The 20600-nt window shown below is 33.7% G+C and overlaps 1 protein-coding gene across 2 annotated transcripts in view; it reads right to left on the bottom strand.

Moving 5' to 3' along the window:
• Positions 1 to 20600, bottom strand: part of Rdl (Resistant to dieldrin) — a 198510-nt gene that overhangs the window by 9434 nt on the left and 168476 nt on the right. For both annotated transcript variants that reach the window (XM_089646115.1, XM_089646116.1), the window contains exons 5-6: positions 4947 to 5029; positions 1944 to 2081 (exon numbers count right to left, since the gene is read on the bottom strand). In XM_089646115.1, the coding sequence (XP_089502241.1) occupies positions 1944 to 2081; positions 4947 to 5029 (221 nt within the window). The remainder of the gene's footprint in view (positions 1 to 1943; positions 2082 to 4946; positions 5030 to 20600) is intronic.

Here is a 20600-nt window from a genome sequence, read left to right as displayed (position 1 = left end):
TTTTATGAATACTGTTTGACAGACATTCAATTGGAAAAATTATATATCATTCCACAAATATTTTGGAAGGTAGTGTTAGTATTACGATTAGGTCATTTAAAAAAGCAGTTAGGTATATGGTAAAATGAGAGACAAAAATATTTTTTATAAATGTAAATATTTATTTTTTAAATAATGTGTCGATATTGAACTATGAAATCGAATAGTTAATTACATAATAAGTGTTTCTAAACAACAAAAATGTCGAGAAATTAGACATTTACATTTAAATGATTAAATTAATATTGTGAGATTGATGGAACTTTAAAACCAACAGATACAAAGACTTGCCAAAAAAGTAAAGTAAATGTGTTTTGGATTGCAAATTCGTTATCTTGTATCGAATATAAGAAAGATTTTTTTATTACATAAATATCTAGAATTGAAAAAAAATGTGTTTGGAGAAGTAATTTTTAATTATATAAAATTGTTAATTAATTAGTCCCAAAATGCAAACTAGTCATTAAAAAATTAATAATTCGGTGGCTAACTTGTAACAGGGCTAGTGTCAGTTTCTCAAATTTCATGTTAAGATAGAAAATTTAATTTGTAATATTGGCCCCCGAAAACCGAAAACTCCTTTCTCGATATCGAAAGGTTCTTTTGGAATTCGGAAGATTTTTATAAAAATTCTATACATCACGAGAACTGACGTTTTCCATTTTAAAAGTAGGTCACATAATGATGTGTTTATATACGAATTATTATTGCAAATATAGGTACGTTCTAGGTAGGCACTTATGCAACATAAAAATCAATATATTTGGTATTCGATAGAGAATGACGATTTATATAGATATAGTATAGGTAGGTACTTGAATCTCAGCGCTAGCCAAAGTTAATCAACCACTAATACAGGCAATTGACTGTAACCGGGCACCCTGGGAAGTGGCAACGTGCGTGTTATTAGCGGGGTGGTTTGTGTTGAAAACGCATTTGCCCAACGCCGAGACTCTCTGGGTGAATTGACAAAAACATTTGTGGACACAAAAACACGCAAAGTGGGAATCAAATTACATTGAGATTGTAATGTATCGTTCCTACAACTAACACAGTATTATCTTGGCTAATAGGGACAGTGTTTAAGGAATGCTTGAGAAGCACACATCGAAAGCTTGTGTGCGATGTGCGGTGCATGGACCTATCCTCGGTTTCATTATTTATTATCTCACATCATATCTTAAAGACAAAGATTGTATAATTAAAACAATTGTATCATCATTCTAACTTTGGAAGAGGAAATCAAGTAATAGATATGTCACCTTGAAAATTTGAACCTTAAAAATAAAATTTCAAAAATACTTTCTAGTAACTTCAACAACATAATTCCATTATTATTGATTGTAATAATGAGGGGATCAATTGGATGCCAAAATATTTCACCAGTAAACCAATGAGGGGATTTTTGATTAAAAAGCGAATTTACATGCCAGTAATACAACTATAGAATTTTAATGAAAAATTTCAATAAAAATATTAATATGTATTAAAATTTAAACAAAGCGAAAAATACACAAGTTCCCGCGGGCATCTACTAAAGCCGGTCTCACAGCGCATAAAACCTGTTATTATTTATTTTACAATGTAAACCATTAGTAGGCGTCATTCTAATCGAATCCACTGTTGTGGGTTAAACAATCAAGTAAGGAATTGGAAATATTGAATTGTACAAGACAGCAACAGACCTCCAGTATTCCATAGTGCTTCTACTCTGTAGAGCTGGTTGATATACTACGTCTAAAACAAGAGTAACAACCTCTTTATTAAGAAGCCTCGGTCGGTAGTATGACTGTATGTCGAGTAAAGCTGTAGAGTAGAAGTAGAATCGATGTAAAGAACTTAGCAGAGTAGAGTAGAGTAGTACTTGGTAGAAGGAAGTAAGGAAGGAGAGTGTGTTATGTTACCTGTGGTGAGGCTGATCTCCATGGCTCGCTGGCGATGGCCCAACACCTTGAACTGCGGCAGGGACACCTCGTTGGACACGCCCACGGAGTTGGGTCCCTCATTCCACTTATAGCGGATATCCCTCATCGTGTAGCCGACTGAATAGTGAAGACAATGAGAGACCCCGGACCCATTTTAGTGGGTTTTGTTACGGTTCAATGGGTTTGGGGTCTACACTTACCTTCCCTCGTTAGCGGTCATATCGGAAAGAATGTACATACGAAAGGAAGGAAACGTAATGTGCAGCGTAATGGAAGCTATGGTAACCGAGAGTGAACCGCCCGGGGGTGGGGTGCTTGGTGCGAGCAGGACAGGCAGTACCTGTGCTCAGATTAATTTCTGTCGCCCGCTGCCTGTGGCCCAGAACTCGGAATTGCGGGAGCTGCACCTCGTTGCTCATGCCCACGCTACTGAGTCCGTCCCGCCAGAAGTAGCGAATATCGCGCATTGTGTATCCGACTCCAGAGCCAAACAAGAGCAAACACACAAAATGCCGTCATTTACATTACAACATGACACCGTCCATCTCGCTAGAGCCACTACTGCCGACCGGCCGTCCGCGCGGCGCCTCCGCACGCCGCCGTCCGGCCCGTGCATCGGTGCCGCGCGGAGGCGTCCAGCACGCTAGGGCCACGGCGTCAGTCAGACTGGGTATAGGTGTGGTATGGGTATGAAGGTATAGTATATCATTATAACACTCATCGGGTTCGGAAGCGGAAGCCCTCCGCGTACTCTTATTCTATACTAGTCGGCTTTCATGTTTGCACAAGATTCGAAATTCAACTTCCGAACCGGATGGTAGATGGATGAGAGAAACATAAAGCTACATTTGGCATGAATAATATTAAGTTAAATTATCATAAATTAAATTAGTTTACGAATAGGTACTACAACTACGCATCAAAGACAAACAAAAAAGTAATCAATTCAATCAACAATATTTACTGAAATGAGAATGAAAACAAACCGGTCGATGAAAGTAAATAAACATAAGGGAATCCAGTAGTCAAACGTGAGCACTCACTCAGCCGTGCCAAGCCACATAGCGGTTGAAAGCAAAAGCCAGCAAGCCAAAATGAAAATAAAGGTCAGTAAACAAAGCATGCAGTGTAAGTATAAACGTGTGAGCGAGCATGCCGGGACAGCGTGCTTGGGTCGCGAGCCATGCATGCCTTCAAATCATAAACAAAGGGGCTAATGAGATAGAGGTATAATGTTGTATGTTTCAAAATCCACAACATGGGTGAGTTAATCCCGCTCTGTCGCCTGATCAATGCAATGCTTAGCCGTTTGTTTTAGGAACGGCCTGCGCAATGCACGCGGGTCTCGCGGGTTCGGCGCGGGCGGCTGTTGGCTGGCGGCGGGTTACTTGCAACTGGGAATTGATGCACAATGCGGCGATGTTCGTTCCTTTTGTCAAAGTTTTCAAACGCAAATGCTAATAGTGTATGATCCATTGGCACTACGGGGTTTGTTTGGTAGTTGGGTGGCCTGCAAGTACGGTTCTCAGTATGTTATGCAGTCGGGCCGGTTCACTGTCCGGCTGCTCGGAAGATGTCCGCTACCAAGGGCTAGGCTAGTGCGCGTAGACCACGCTCGCAAGGGACAGATAGTGGCGGATGTAGCAATATTGCTTGCACTGTTCACCTCAGCGGCCCAGCGGCCCAGTGGCCACGTGGCCCAGTAACAGAACTGTCTGCCTTCCGCGGGTGCTGTACTTGAGAAGGAGACCGACATTGAACCAAACGAAACTAAACTATAACAAATCATAGAAATCTCTCGGGTGGGGTGGGGACCTCTCATAGTATTATTGTGTGCGCTGGATGCGCCGTTACGTGGACCGTTTCTTGCGTAAACTTGCGCACCAGAACAAACACCCATTCAGGTTTGTGATTTCCAGAATCAGTTGCAGTATCCTTAATAACGGGGCATCCATTGCCTTTCATATAGTTCAGCTAACAACAAAATATTCAAAGTCAAGCGTTTGTTTCAAAATCTCGCTATGTCACCTATTAAACGATCTAAACGAATCTGAAATTCCCTACAGAAGTAAAGAGTTTTGTTCCGTTTTCAGTTTATTAGTAATACTAATAAAGACAACATTGCAGGATTATAATACATATTATGTTAAATTAATTATTGAAGCAGTAATAGGATTGTGTTAGTGAGCTTTGAAGCAAACACGTGACTCACGTATATTCAGCAAATGTCAATATATAAATGCCGTAAAGATATTATTTTGTTGACTTAAAAGCATGTATTGAGATATTTTAGTTTTATTTATATTTCTGTACAAAGAACTTCTGAGTGTTAATCATTATTCTGTAAAGAGCGCTCTGAGATAACATGTGAGTAGGAAAATGCAACGATTGTGTACACAGTATCATGAAAGCTCGCCAGGGAAATAACTGGACAAATAACACACGACTTAAACAAACACGTAATGGAATGCAAACAATGTCCTAGACAATACAATAAGCTAAATGACATCCAACACATGGAACATTAAGTGTACCTGTGACTTGTGACAGACTTATGACAGATCAGAACATTATTACAAAAATTGTGCTGTCTGCTTCTAGGTATGCACTATAAACTCTACACACAAATTATGGTAAAGTTGAGAGAGTTGAAGTTACATTTTATGACTCACTATGAGAATTGTTCATAAAATAATTTAAAATGAATCCAATACAATGCAATACAATTTTTTTTATCTGCAAGTAACGTGTGTTAAAAGTATTACTTTCCCCCGCACGCTTTACAGTCAACAGTGTAGCCAAAAATATTTATTTTGAAATATACAAAAACATCTTTGAAACTTTTCGATAAATCTGGTTAGTAAACCGGAATCGAACCGGTCGACCATGTGCGCATGTGCAACACCCAAAACAAAATATATTAGCCATCAATATGAAAAGAGTGGTGTAAAGTAGGGTGGAAGATATATGAATGATACTTACAACTTTCAATCTCGATGTGACAAAGCTGTCTGTCCATTGGGAAGTATTGGAGGTTCATTGGGCAAGAAGCGGTGATGGTCAGTCTGCAATGGAAAACATACAAATAATGATTTTTAAAAAATATATCAAAGCTTCTAAAAACAAAGAACACTCAGCAATGCACAGGTTTGGATTATTGTACCTACAGAGCTGTCGATTTAAAAAAGTTAAAAGGGCACTTTTTAAATTGACTTATATTATTATTCTTTTATTAGCGTAATTAACTCCAATATATGAATATAATACAGGATGAGTTGAAAGTCACAAAGAGTATTACAAAGGGGACACATAAAACATGTGTAGCAGTCTTGCTTGTTGAGTACCTACCGTAGCGGTAGGTACTCAACAAGCAAGACTGCTACACATGGACATAATATATCTAGAATGACGGGCAAAAATTATACCACAACCATTTTGTGCTTAAAATTAATACTGAAAAAAAGCAAAATGAATAATTTTGAACTTGTAAAATAAACAATAAACTTGTAAAATAAACACAAAGTAAAATGAATATATTTTTTTAAAGGATTAAAATTATTAATAGGAGCCTCATTGAATATGAATAAAGGAGAAACATACAGAATCAATGATATCATTTGAGGAGTCAGTTTGGTACAAAGGGACCGATGTGTGGTGATTGGGAATTCCGCAGTTTAAGACAAGCCAAAAGTGTTATTTCTTAAATTAAATAATGACGTACCATTAAAACGTGTACTAGTAAATAAAGAGATCTCAAAAAGCCCAACACATCAAATTTAATGTAATTCTAAAATATTTTGGTGTTCCCGTGATTCCAGAGTTTTATTCTAGAATTTTCGACAAAATTCACGGCTTCATGTATTGCTTTATTATATATGAAAAATGCTGGTGCATTACAAAAATGTGCTTTCTATTTACTTACTTATTCATTTTGCAAAAACAGTTTTAAAATCAATATGGTGCAAAAGACAAAAAGAAAATTACAACAAAATATTGGTGTAATTTTATAAATATTAATATAATTTTTGCATTATAAAAATATAAGGTTGCATGTAGGACCAAAAATGTTACACGCAGTTACACACAGTTAATGGTTAAATAATACGTCGTACTTAAATTAGTTGTAGTACATACGGAAAATATCCACATTTCTTGCAATACAGTTATTTAACCTAGTCTTCCCAATGACAACGGCATTGGTAAGTAAGTTATGCACCTTGGAAGAATCAGAAGCTTCTATTGGCGGCCTCGCGTAAAATAATCCCGGATGTACACTACTATTTTAGCCAGAATGTCTGGTATAGATAAGAAAAGCGACATCCTTCCTGGAAAGTCGATGTCCAAATATAATGGTCGCATACATTCGTGCACTATATTTGACTAAAGCAGATCACTGTATTGACATACATTTTGTTGAAAGAATGTCCGACAATGGAGCACTATAACATAGTATTCATGAAATTCATTAATGAATATCCGGCTGAAAGTGAATCTGTGGACTTCGTGCGGAAGCCTTTACTGTGATTTAACGAAAACGGACACATGGCGATACCCGACACGTGAAGTCACTGGCCTACGCGCCCTGCAGCCAAAGCGGAGTCACGTGGAATTTAATTCAAAGGATATTGTTAGCTTTTGTTGGTGTAGCAATTATGCTTTATTCGTGGAATTTTGTAAAACCAACGTAGTCGGTAAACTGCACTCCGCATGCAATTTTATCCAAGAAATAATGATTGAATTTGCAGTTCAATTAGAGGGAACAATACCGTCGATGAATATTTTGTTACTCGTTCTTGCAAACACAGTTGTAGAACTACCTGTGCATTCAATGTTAATGTGGGAAATGTTAACCTTTTCATCCCCAGTGTTAAATTAACATGAACTTTGTGAGTTTTTTTACGGTTTCGATTTAGAAAAGCCATGTTTTTAACTTATAGCTTGTAATCTTTTCTGTGGCGTCTATTTTTTCCTCTCGGTTGAAATTAATAACGAAACGATAAATATTTTAAATTATTGAAGACAATATTAGCGATTTCTAAACGAAAATCTGAAACAGAAAAATCAGAAAAAGATACGGTCACATCTTTAGATGTAACCGTATCCCTTTCTTGATTTTTCTGTTTCAGATTTTCGTTTAGAAATCGCTAATATTGTCTTCAATAATTAAATATTACAATTTGAGGTTTTACTCAATAAAGTTATTCCGAAAAATAAATAAAGATAAATATTTTGATATCTGCTGATTGTGAGTTTCATAGAATTTCTGCCGTCGTTGATTTCTTAATTTAAAGTGAGATATCAATATTTTCTAATCGAATTACAAATATTTTAACGCATTAAGATGTGTTCTATAATAATAACATCAGTTCAATTCACTGTTCACAGTCATTTGCCAGAATATTGTAAATGAATTTCAATGTTCATTCAAATTAACACTGATAGTGACGGACATGTTTTCGACTAGTATGGCAAATTTTTAAAAATTTGTTATCCTAGATTATATCTTTGTTTCTAAATGAATTTTAGTTAAAATGTTATTTGTTTGTAACATAGAGATTATAATTACATTATAAATGTGCATTTTTAACATAAAACAGTTATTTGTATTCCTTTTGTGTTATGTTTATTTTATCTGAATATTAAAAAAATACCCTCTGACGCCCAGTGTTAATCCAAATTAAAAAAGAATAATTTAAAAAAAAATTAAAAACCAAAAATTTTCAAATAATATTTGACGTATTATCAAGCATTACAAATTTTATATTATGTGGAAACAATAGTGCTTGAGCTTTTTGAGAGGCTCATTCGATGAGAAGCCTTTGGCAAGTGCGTCAAAACTAATTCTGGTGACTTTACACACAAGTTCGCATCTTTAAATTTTGAAAATGCATATCAATCCCTAATCTAACGGAAGCATGCTGATAGGTCTCATAATTTAGTATGCTTAAGCAACAATAAAATAAAAAAAATGGTCGTTCTCCCAACTCACTGCCATTGCTTCAGCTGTAACATGAGTTCATTGGTAACGGTTGTAAGCATTAGCAGCGTACTTTGACTGTTATTTTTATAAATGAAAGTTTATTGTTAATCCTCATGTCGAAGTTTTTCATTAGGTATCTATGACGTCATTTTCTTTACGGTGTAGGAAAAAAACGCAACGTTAAAAAAGAAAAGGACGGACAGTGCAGCTTACAGAAATTGGTTGAATTCAACAGTGCAACATTTAAATCACAATTTTCTGCAAACATGTTATTTAATCTAGCAGTGAGCATTACTTTGCTCAATGGCTAAGCTAAGCCTGCACTTTTTTGTATTTGGTTTATTTACATATTCAAACTTCTTATTATCCACGGGTCTCAAAATCATAGGATATAACAAATGTAAATAATAGTATCACTTCAAATGCGAGGAAACCTTTGGGACTATGGAATCCCAGATTGGATTGCCTTGTAAGATAAAAGGTGTGGGGAAGGTAAGTAGATGCGGAGAAGGAAGGTTGGAAAGAAGTCGTACCTGGTTGTTCAGATTTTATCACCAAACATTCTGAAGCAACGTTCTGATTCTGAATGTTGGACGTTCGTAAGGACGATATTGAGAGTATCTACTACTCTGGTATATATTAGATTGATGATGATAGCCAACCACCAATAAGAGATAATACTATTAAAGGGCGGGATAGTGGATGAATAAATGAACAAATGCAATATAAAAATAGTGTTCCATTTAACTAATATATTATATATATATTAATATAAGAATTAACAATCCACTTATTATCAGTACTGAATATCTGGAGATAAGACAGCTTCTGGTAAGAAATCCAATTAGCATAATTAGTTATGCTCAGTAAACATTGTGAAAATAAAATAAAGTAAAATTCCTAAAAGAAAATTTCAAATCAAGTTCAAACACTATTCTCCGTGGCGATTCCATTTTGTTTTAATCCTCTCGGTGCTGAAGAGCGACGCGCGGGCAGAATTAAACCGAACACTTCGGAGGTTTATTTTGATGAAGGCAACTAAATGGCCGTCGACTGCCGTCCTTTCAACGCGGTTTGTAATTAAACGAAGCAAACCACCTTAACTGAGATTCCCTTTAAAAAGTGAATTGCAGCGATAAATAATATCGCAAATTCTAACAACGTTTATCGAAATATTATAATATCACTGTTAAGCCTCCGTAGAAGAAGGTGGTTTGAAAAGGAGATATGTAAATTCGGAGGGTGCGGTCTCATATATAATAGGCGTTTTCAATTTGGGAGGCGGGTATGGGTATGGGTGGATAGCCGTAGTTCACCCCAAGAGGACGCAACGTTTGGTAACTTAGCAGGGGAGTGAGGGCTTCATGGGGTGAGGTTTGTCTAGGTCTTGGCAGCGGATGCGTTTGCCGCCTATTAGTAGCGGGTCAGATTGGGAGAGACTGGGTGAGATCTTTTGACCTCTCCAGCCGGATTCTCGAATTTCATCTCCTTCCTTTCCCTAAAAAGACCCTCCACAAAGCATTCCCATGATGACATTAGGGAATTTTTTTTCATCAGGTCCTCAGGTATGAAGCTAATATAAAAGGCGCAAACGAAAATGGTCAATAAATGTTTAATTATTTAAAATAGAGCAAACAGTACAAGACATATTTTTTTAATATTTTTCATAGCATCGAGGGGATTTTATATAATAACTTTTCAGCTCTTCCAATAAATATAGAGATTGTGAGACAATAAAATCAGCTGCTTGACTCCGCCAGTGTAGCGAGACAGACGTATTATAGTTGTAAATCCCATGTTTTAGTTTGACCTCTCTCACACACCCCAGCTCGCGACTAGTAAGCACGTATCCGTAATCTTTGTACTAGGTTCAGTTCTTGTAGCATCATTGGTAAGAATAATCGCAGAACCTTATAAAAATAGTGGTTCGTCAATAAAACTTTCACTAACGACATAATTTAATTAAATTTAAAATATAATTGGAAGTATTCAACCAAAGTTACAATCACTCACTGACAGACCCACAACCAAAATTTATTTGTTTGATGATGATAATAAATGTAGGTTAGTACTTACATTTCGTTTTCAACTAGATAATTAAAGTCTTTCCAGGACAAATAGACAATTTCATTGTCCTCTCTGGGTTCGAAAAGTCTAACAGACTTATGATTATTTAGTTCAGTAGGTAGATACTATCAACGATTTGATTCAAAAAATATATATTAAAGGAAAAACATTGTCATCATTGTGAGTATCAAAATTTTTACTAATTAGTACTATAATTATTTTAAAATAAAATAGTAATCATGCATAGGAATTATCAACATTGTTCATGAAACATGTAGAGGTTATATATTAAAGTGATGTAAATAAAGTTATTTGTGTATTATTCTGATAAATAATGACATCAAAAAGTTATAAGCTTTCAGAGGATATTTTATTAAAAAAATTAAAATAACCACATAAGATGGCCATCACTTGCTATAAGAACTGACTATCGTGCGGAGACACAAGGAAGACAAAGGACCGAAGAGCTTTACCAAATATGACCAATAATTATTATTAAATGTAGATCGAATTAAGCTGGAGGAATGTTCCAATATCTCGCAAGGGTTGAAAGTTATTGAATTATTCAGCTTCCAACCCAATGTAGCCATTTGCCATAGGATGTGAGGAGCTTAAGCAACCACCCTAATCAGAGAAATCATAAACTCGACTTTCAAAAAAAATCCACATCCAGAAAAGGAATTATGGTATTAAGTGATTATGGACTACCACCAAAATATACAACATTAACGTCAGCAACCTACAAGAAATAATAAGGAATTAGAATCAAATTTGAATTTTTTAATAAAAATTTACCATATATCTTAAATACCAATATTTTTTTTACAAATATCTATTTCATATTTAAAGATGTTCACCATTTGCATTTTTAAAGCCCACCAAAACGACCGAAATCTGACGGGGTATGCGTGATGTCATACGTACCTCGGTTTTGTCAGGGACAATCCCATTCCTAAGACAAATGGAATGAAAAAATCCTAATTTAAATATTTAAACATGAATTCTCACGAAATAATTTGTAAAATACAGTCATAACTCATATAAGTAATATGAAGCTAATAAACGCGGACGATCGACATGTGAGGTAGCCGTGTAAGATCTGCCAGAACCCGCCGACCAATGACAGGGCGTTTATGTCTCTTAGGGTTTTAATCGTTTTGAAATGATTTATTTATTCTGTGTTTAATGATATAAAATAAAACATATATATTCAGAATCAGTGTTTGTTGATCTATATCAGTGATTCCCAAAGTTGTCTATATCGACCCCCAGGGATTCCATGTCAATGAAAAAAACACTTGGCGGGTTCACCAGTTGTAAATAGGGGTCCACGAGAGTGGATCCAATTTAGACAGGCAGTCACCAAAATTTGGCTTACCGTAAATTACCGTAAAGACAATTAATTAAACACAGATAGTACCTGTGCAGGTACTTAATAACGTAATACTTTATTATAATAAATTAAAAAAATTAAATAACAAATATTATATTAAATAATTTAACTAATTATAAGCATCAATTCATATCGCATTAGTTTTCTTATACTCTTATTTAGTATGTTTGTTTTACATTTCATTATTTTATATATATTTTTAACTTCCGAATTTATGTCCCGGTTAAATCTTCCCCATAGGAAAAACTAAACCCTTCCATACACTTTTCCACAAATGATCATATAGTCAATCAAAATTATGCAAGTGCATTATATAAGCAAAATAAATACAAAACAATACAAGAACAACACGTCAACTCACCAGAGATCAAATGGGAAAATAATTCACCGACTCCAGATATTTTCATATCAGAGGGTTCGGCTCGGTAGAACTCCTAACAGGGTAATAAATAAATCCTACTGATCCCTCATCATAAATATTTAAAAAATCTTTCGTTATCCTACATGTATTTAAAATGACCGACTTTTGTATCTTTATATATAATTTTTTTGATAGATCTAATGCGCCTAAATTTTGAATGAGAGAGCTAGGTATAATGCCAGTAGTCGAAATAACGAATGGTAATATTTTTATAGTCTGAGAATGCCAAATTCTTTTTATTTCATTTCCTAAATCTGTGTATTTTCTTATTTTTTCATTAACAGATTTTTGAATATTACAGGAATTTGGAATAGCGACATCAATGATATAAGTTATTTTTTTTAATTTTGTCATGTAAAACTATATCGGGTCTATTATGACTAATCGTTAGGTCTGTTAGTATAGTTTTATCATAATATTTGTAATAACAAGGTTTGTATTCATAATATGGTATTATATTACGGCAGTCAATCAAGTTATGTTTAATTACCAAACTTTGGTGAATTATTTTTAAAACTTGATTGTGCCTAAATGTATACTCGGACAGTACTAATATAGAACATCCCGATATAATATGTTCTATAGTTTCCGGAAAAGCCAAACATTTTCTACACAAATCATCAATTTGATTTGTATCTTTGATTATATGCTTCCTATAATTTTTAGTATTAATGACTCTATTCTGAATGGCAAGCATAAACCCTTCTTTTGCGCTCAACTCTCCAATACTCAACCATTTGTTTGACGAAAATTTGTCAACATACGTTTGGTTGAGATAAGTTAAGTGTTTTGCGTGTAAAATTTTATATATCAATATTATTATTATGTATATATGTAATATTTAAGAAAGGTATATTAATATACATATATATATATATGTAGAATAATGTTCTCGGTTTACCCGCGTAAAGCAGTCCTTAAAAGGACTTTTTAATTTCTGACGTTTCGGACAGATCTCACTGTCCATCTTCAGAGGCCTTATGTCTTGAATTTCGTCTCAAACTGAACGCTTTCGCGTGTCTGTTCGGTCCAGAAGTCAAGATACAAGTACCAGTCAAGATACAAGTGTCACTTGTATCTTGACTTCTGGACCGAACAGACACGCGAAAGCGTTCAGTTTGAGACGAAATTCAAGACATAAGGCCTCTGAAGATGGACAGTGAGATCTGTCCGAAACGTCAGAAATTAAAAAGTCCTTTTAAGGACTGCTTTACGCGGGTAAACCGAGAACATTATTCTACATCTTACACCCGTGAAAACCTTAACCATAACATATATATATATATATACCTTCCTTAAATAAAACATCGACGGAGTTTTGGTAAAACCTTTCAAGCCACATTTTTTGGAAATGTTACTTTTCCATTGTTTCATATGGAACAGTTTTCAAAATGTTGATTGATAAATGCTGATTAAAACGATGCAATTTTGATATCAAATCAGGCTAATTCATATTTTTTGAGTTATTGTATTTAATTTTGTAAGATTTGTATTCTGAATGTTCATTAATAATTCTTTAACTACAAAGTATGATATATATTTTTATTTAAAAATATTCCACTCTAAAGTAAGCCCTAACAATGTTTCAGTTTCAAAAACACATTCAAGATGTAATTTGTAAAAACAATATTGGGAAAACATGGGGTCTACCCAAAATAGAAAAAAATCGGCAAGGGATAAAAAGTTTGGGGACCTCTGATATATGAATATATGATTTGAGGCAATAACATTAAATTTTTCACTCTTGTTCCTTATTATTATAATTTCATTTCAAAAACAAAATAATTCTGCTGTAACCACGTAAAATTATTCCATTTCGTGTATTTTATACAAATACACAATTTGAAAATAAATTAACATATTATTAAAATACATATTTAATTACGATTAAAATTTTCTTGTTGTGTATCTAAATATAGTTAATTATTTTAGAGAAAATGCGAAGGCATTCCGAAAACAATATTATTAATGTTGAAATGTTGATTTTGCAATTTAATAAAGTTAGTCAGTACATCTGTTATTTAATAAAGCTATTTTAAGCTGTTAACTGTGAAGTTTATTTTGGTTGCAGAATGGATTATTTCTATTAACAGTGATACCAACATGGTTTAAAAAGGTATTTTGACGTGTTTCCAGTAGGTGTAATTCTCTCATTGTGTAATTTTGTCAGTGCCTTATTCTGGTAGTGTAATATTGTGCAACATTCAAGCCTGTTAAACTTTGTCATCTAACCACATAACTCATATGCCCTTGGCGTCATTGAAGTTGTTAAACATTTTTGTGAATATTCGTCAATTTCATCAAGTACATGAAGAGTCTTATCCATACAAAGCAATGTGTTTTTTCATGGTTTTGATGACTGAGAATCTAATACATTCAAATACACTCATAATAACAATAATATTTACGATTAGATGTTTATTTGAACACGCAATGATGTATTAAGGGTGCATTATATTTTTATGAACTAAAACTAATGACAGGAAATTACTGTTTAGATCAAATATTAATTTCATTCAAACAAGTCATTAAATGTCCCCGGAGCACAAGGCCACAAGAGCATATCACTAGAGTACAGAACTCATTATTAAACGTCTATCGTTAATCATTAAACATATCATTTCAGCGCTCTCTTTTTAAAGGGTTACAATAGCTCATACAAAATTAAGGCGATGCACTATGTCATGTAATATTTTAAATTGAGCCGCTATCAATAACAACCCTTACGTAGATGGCGATAAGGTTTAAATTCCCGCTTAACACCATCCGCCTGTTTTGATTTATGCAAGAAAAAAACATGCCCAAAAAGTGCCTTTTATTTTATTTTGTGTATGTTCAGGCATAAATATATATTTTTTTTCGATCATTTTATAAATAACTTAATTTTCCATACTATAAAATAAAATTAAAACCGAAAATGGGTTCGTAAGTAGGAGATTTTGAATTTTAAAGCAGTTTTCATAGGCCTTTACATTATTTTTTTCTGGGCTTATAAAAATACTTATCTAAAAAATACTCGATTATTTCAAAGGCCAAGATGTATTCTACTCGCAGTATTTAATAAAAGCATCTGAAACATTTCTAGGCGACCAAATTTCAAACCAAAAACACATGATTTTGCATAATTACGTATGGCATCGCCTTAAGAGTGAGACTCGGACGACAATTAAACCACGTGACGTATTTAAAAAGCTTTGCCGTAATCTCACTAAGCATATAATAATCTAATTCGAAATGAAAATAGAAGGCTTTACCATGGTAAATAATCTGCATTTAAATACAACTAGCAATGTTCAAAACTTTGTCTGCATCAAATCAAAATGCTACCAAATAACCTTACCTCACCTAACCTAACCTTACTTGATATAGTGTGATTTTGTGCTCTAAAACTCCAGATTCTAGGTTTTTGGTTTCTTTTAGTATTTTACTGTCGATTAAAAAAAATACGTAGAAATCTAACAAGAAATTCTAAGTTATATTCTCAAATGAATTTCTTTATTTCTTATTATAATTTTTAAATTTATTGTCTTCTTTTCATCTTGTCAAACGTTAATTTCAAATGTAATATTTTGTATGTAGGTACTTATTTGTCTATTTTTAAAGTTGTTAATTTTTATTATGCATATATCCTGACGAAGAAACCATTGGTTTTAAAACATGTCGATCCTTTTAAGTTATTAATTTAAAAAAATCGACGGTCCCAGAGATAAATGTGAAAATTTGTACTTTAGCAGTAGAGCTGTTTAAAGTTTAGTTTCTAAATTTTTTGACAAAGTTGGGATAAAACAAATCTAGAGGGTGTGACGGGAGAGGCTGGGACAGCAATGGATGGAAGGCACTGAAGTTGCCTAGGACAGGGACATCTGGAGGATCTTGTTGAAGCGAAGGGTAGATAAATATATTATGATGATGGGTACTTGAATATGATGATGTCTGGTCATATTTTATGAAAAAATTTGATGCAAAATATTCAAGGAGATATTATTGACTATTGTTTTTAAACTTATTTGAATAAATTTCTTATTTTGGCTGTCATTTCAAAACAAGAACTCTTTTTTGGTGAAAGGTATTTTGAAGTCTTCAAGACCCGAAGTTCTTTGGACGGGTTGTTTCGGAGAATTCGAACAATTCATCAAATTTCAACGTTCATTTTCGGGTTCTGTGAAAGTCCTATTCAAGTTCTGTTATTATATCATTGTAGGCTAGTTGCTTGACAAAACTGAAATAAAAACAGAACTTGAAAAAATCTTTCACAGAACTTGAAAATGAACGTTGAAATTTGATGAATTGTTAAAATTCTCCGAAACAACCCGTCCTATATTTGAATCATTGTGACATTTAAGCATTCTAAAAGTTACAAAATAAATTAAAAAAAAACTGGATAATAACCCTCCTTGTAAAGGGATTGATTGACTCTAATTGAACGATTTAGTGAAGCGAATGGAAGTCGGTTAAAGCGATTTGAAATGCCACGATCCAACTCCACTTCAGTCGATTGAATATAAACTCAAGATTGGGACTAAGTACCTATAGGTGGGTTGTCTAAACTATATTCAACTGGACTTAGAGACGAATTTCCATATATATTAATTTACGGTAGTCGACAAAGTAAAAAAACAGCTTTAATAAACTAGTCTGCGCTATCGGAAATCCGAGAACACTCTCGTTCAGGCTGTCGTCCAGTGGCACAGCGCCCTCATACTTCATGATTATATATTTTTTAATAATAATAATAAATTTATTTCACATAAAAATCATACAATAAAACATGCGGAAACTTTGACTAGCCAACTAGGAATGGATCCTGTTTTAGGACAGTCAAATTGATAAGTTTAGTTCATATTATAATTTAGCACTTAATATAAAACAAAACCGGTAAAGTAAATAACAGCCAGATAGTAGTAATAAAAAGAAGGAGTTGTAAGGTAAAAAAAATGGGAAGGGTAGTTTATAAGCTTATAATATAGTTGGATGATTAGAAAATAATCGATAGCATTGATAAATAAAGTACAAATTAGTACAGTTTTTGTATTGTATGGACTTTAAAAAATTATGTACCAGTCTTTTGGCAATAATGTGCATATATATTTTTTATAATTTTTTTTATTTTATATCTTCACTTTTTACCCTCCCTAAATCAAGGAGCCAGTCGTTGACCAATTTGCGCAAAACATTTGTACTTTTCGTTTTCCAAGCATTAGGAATGATATTAAATAATTTAGGTCCTAAGTACGAGAATTGCCGTTGCCCAAGTGACGTCGTGGTTTTTATTGGGACTGTTGGATTATTCCTTGAAAGTCGGGTGTCGTGAAGGTGGTCGATGGAAGGGAAGTGCTGACGTTGTTTTTGTGCAAGTAATATAATCTTTCTAATATACAGTTGTCTAACATCGAGAACTTTTAATAGATGGAGAGTTTCCTTCAAGCCACCTTAGCATTATAAATAACGTAAAATGTACCCAAATACTTTTTAGTCCTCTTGGTTTTTTTTACCATCTTATATTATCATGATAGTATATATATTTTTAAAATTATGTTTATAAGTTTAATTGTTATTATTTTTAGTATTAAAGCCACAAAATAGTGATTATTCTAACTGGAACTATGGCACCTATAATATTAAGAAATGTGCTGAATTAGATACAATATAATAAATCGACGTATAATCAGCATTAGGTAGGTTAAAAAACTGGTTCTTGTTCATTAGTTTGATGATATACTCAAATCATTCAAAATATTCAAATTGAATAGCATGGTCTATTCTTACGGAACCTAATTAAAGTGATGCGTTTTTAAAATAACATAAATGCCTAATGCTCTTATTGGTAAGTGGATATATCGAAGAAATAAGCGTTTAAAGGTGTGCAAGCAAAGTGCTGCAAATTTAAATTTTGTTGTTGTTATTTTTCTGGAAATTAAGAGTACATTAAAATTCTTTTCATTGTATGAATGAGGTAAAAAGTGAAATGATGTTTTTCTCGCAAATTCCTTATTTTTCAAATTTAATTCTGTGATTTTTTTTTTTATTATTTCACCACAATTGTTTAATGATTTGAATATATCAAATGGAGATTACGGTAATCTACACCGATTTTTTAAAAGAATTCCGAAATGAAAATCATCTAATTTCGAAATGCTTTCTTGGTATTTTAAATATGCTGTGATATATTTATTACTTTTGAAGTTATCGTATAAACCAAACAAATCATATAAACTCCACATTGTAAAAAATTAGATATAAATACTTTTATGATGTATGGAAAGATTTCCTTAAGAGGCTCTAATCTCTAATGGAATATGATGTTAGTGGCTAGTAATGTCCTTCCGAGACTTGAAGGGATTTGACATCTAACTTTGACATATTTTTCCAGAAGTAAATAAAATAGTGCTTAGTTTGGTCACACGGACACACCCGTATTTAACATTTATCTCTTCAATGGGCAAGGCGAAATGGGCGATGGTGATACTAAATCATTTATGTACGGAAATATATTGAGTTGGTGAGACACCTTGACACATATTCTCGAATTGCATAAACATGTTTGTAATTCTGACAAAACACTAAGGAATCGAAGGAAACATTCTAGCACCTTGTCATCTTTTCTGAAATTTTATATCATAACTAGCTGTACCCCGCGACGGTTTGTTGTGGCTTAGTCTGCCTGTGCAGATAGAGAAACAACAGCGCGTATTGCTTTTACTCCAACAGATTGCGCTATTCAATAAAAAAGCATGTTTGTCCAACAGACGGCGCTGTATTTCAAAAAAGCATGTTTGTCCAACAGATGGCGCTATTTTAAAAAAAACATGTTTTTACCTGCCACAGGTGACATAAATATATAATATAGGTATATAAAAACGTGTATTCTTGGATTTAGTATTTAATATTTTGATCAAAACAACACTTACATTTTTATTTATAAAGATTTATTAATTTATGTACCTATAACACATTTCCAAATTGGATTATTTCGTAAAAAGGAGATAAAACTCAAATGAATCCGGATAATAAAACGTGTGGTTCTTATTTCATACGCTTGCGTGATATAAAAAAACTGGAGTCCCGCAGCTCCTTGAACTAACAATTAAAAAATTATCCCGTTTTACATTTCGATATTTGCTTTAAACAAATAATAGTTTATCACTAAACTATTATTTGACCGAGCGCGGAGCGTAGCGAAGTCCCGTTTTGACTCGAACGTTTTGCATTTCTGTATATCTGTAAATTTGGATGTTCGTTTCATTTCAATTTCGAGATGGTGGCTATTATAATGGTTCAGTAAAGTTTTTTTTTTTTAAATATATCCTAGGACTAAGGCAGATGATGACGACTATCGTGTCAACCAATGATCCAGATGATTATAATTATCAAATAGGAAAGAGTTTTTGAAAGATTTTATTTTACAGTGGGTACATACGTTTTTATGTAAATTGTTTTCGTAAGTCATTATTACTTAGGTAGACAACTAAGCAGAAACTTATCCTCTTTATTGGCTAGCTAAACAACGTTATTTTTCAAAAATATCTCATATCCTCACTATCCCCATTATAAGATTCAACTCTGTGTTTGGGTTAATCAACGAGTCTAGCAGTTCTGGCATCAATAGAGAACCAAGCTCCATCTTAAAGCGCTTCAACGTGGAAAATAGTATCTCGTAAGTTACATACTTATTATGCGCAACGACATAAAATACTTAAATAGTGCAGTAATTGCTTTGAACTTAAATAATCATTAAAATAAGCTAATAGTTTCGGTCAATTTATTGTATAATAAATCTGTTTCTGAATCTGAGATCTATATGCACCATTTTGCCAGGTTAGCAAACGCCACCCTGTCCAATGTGGCCAGCTCGGCGCTGCCTATAGAGCAGAGGTTCTCAAAATGGTCTATATGGACCCCCAGGGGTTGATGTCGGGTTGCTGGGGGTCTATGTCAGCGAGAAAAAAAGTTGGGTGTCCACGAGATTCAAATGGGGGTAGGTACATACGAGCGGACCCCCATTTACCTCAAGTCAACATTTAGAAGTTCTGTAAATGACACAATAGACCTAACACAATAATAAAATAGACTGAGAAATTACTTATTTGATATTTGTATTTTTATGTTTCGTAAAGTTGTTATTTGAGGTATATAAATAGAGTCTACGTTCCTTTTCTCCTCAGAATTAATATATTCAAGCAAAACATTGCACATTGGAAGCCGCGAATTTTCCTAGTTGCCCAACTTTTTTTTGAAAAACGTTCAGAGTTATAATGACGTTCAACATTTAAATGTTCTTTACATAGACTTCAAAACTAAGTTTGAGGACATTTTGACTATCGAAATGGAACGTTGAAGAATCGGAAAACATGTGACAAGAAGAAATGACAGAGAAGGAATAAGCACTGACAAAGAACTTAATGGGCAGTTCTGTAGGGCCAGTACCTAGATTGTGGTCTTCTTCTTTTATAGAATAACGATGGGAGCGAAGGTGCCCAGGTGCTTGCCACCACAACATGTTTACAACTGTTTGCTGAACACGCTAGCAATCACGGACTCACCGCCGGTCTGGGATTACCTTGGTCACGTGACCCGATTTCGCAATCTTCGGCACAAACACGTTTAAATAATAAATTCATACGTATTTACGCGAAACTTTGTAATGATCTACTCGGTTACTCTACTGTAAATACGACATTTAAAATGTATTTCTTTTACATGCTTATTCTTTGCTGGAAATGAAATACTAAAATTCTCTGATCTAAATATGGTAAACATAATTGTTGGTAGTATTTT

Source organism: Hesperophylax consimilis, chromosome 23 (genome assembly GCF_061612785.1).
Source record: "Hesperophylax consimilis isolate HC1 chromosome 23, BYU_Hcon_1.0, whole genome shotgun sequence".
Taxonomy (NCBI): domain Eukaryota; kingdom Metazoa; phylum Arthropoda; class Insecta; order Trichoptera; family Limnephilidae; genus Hesperophylax; species Hesperophylax consimilis.
The sequence above is the reverse complement of the archived record's forward strand: the minus strand, read 5'-3'. Positions and strand labels throughout refer to the sequence as shown.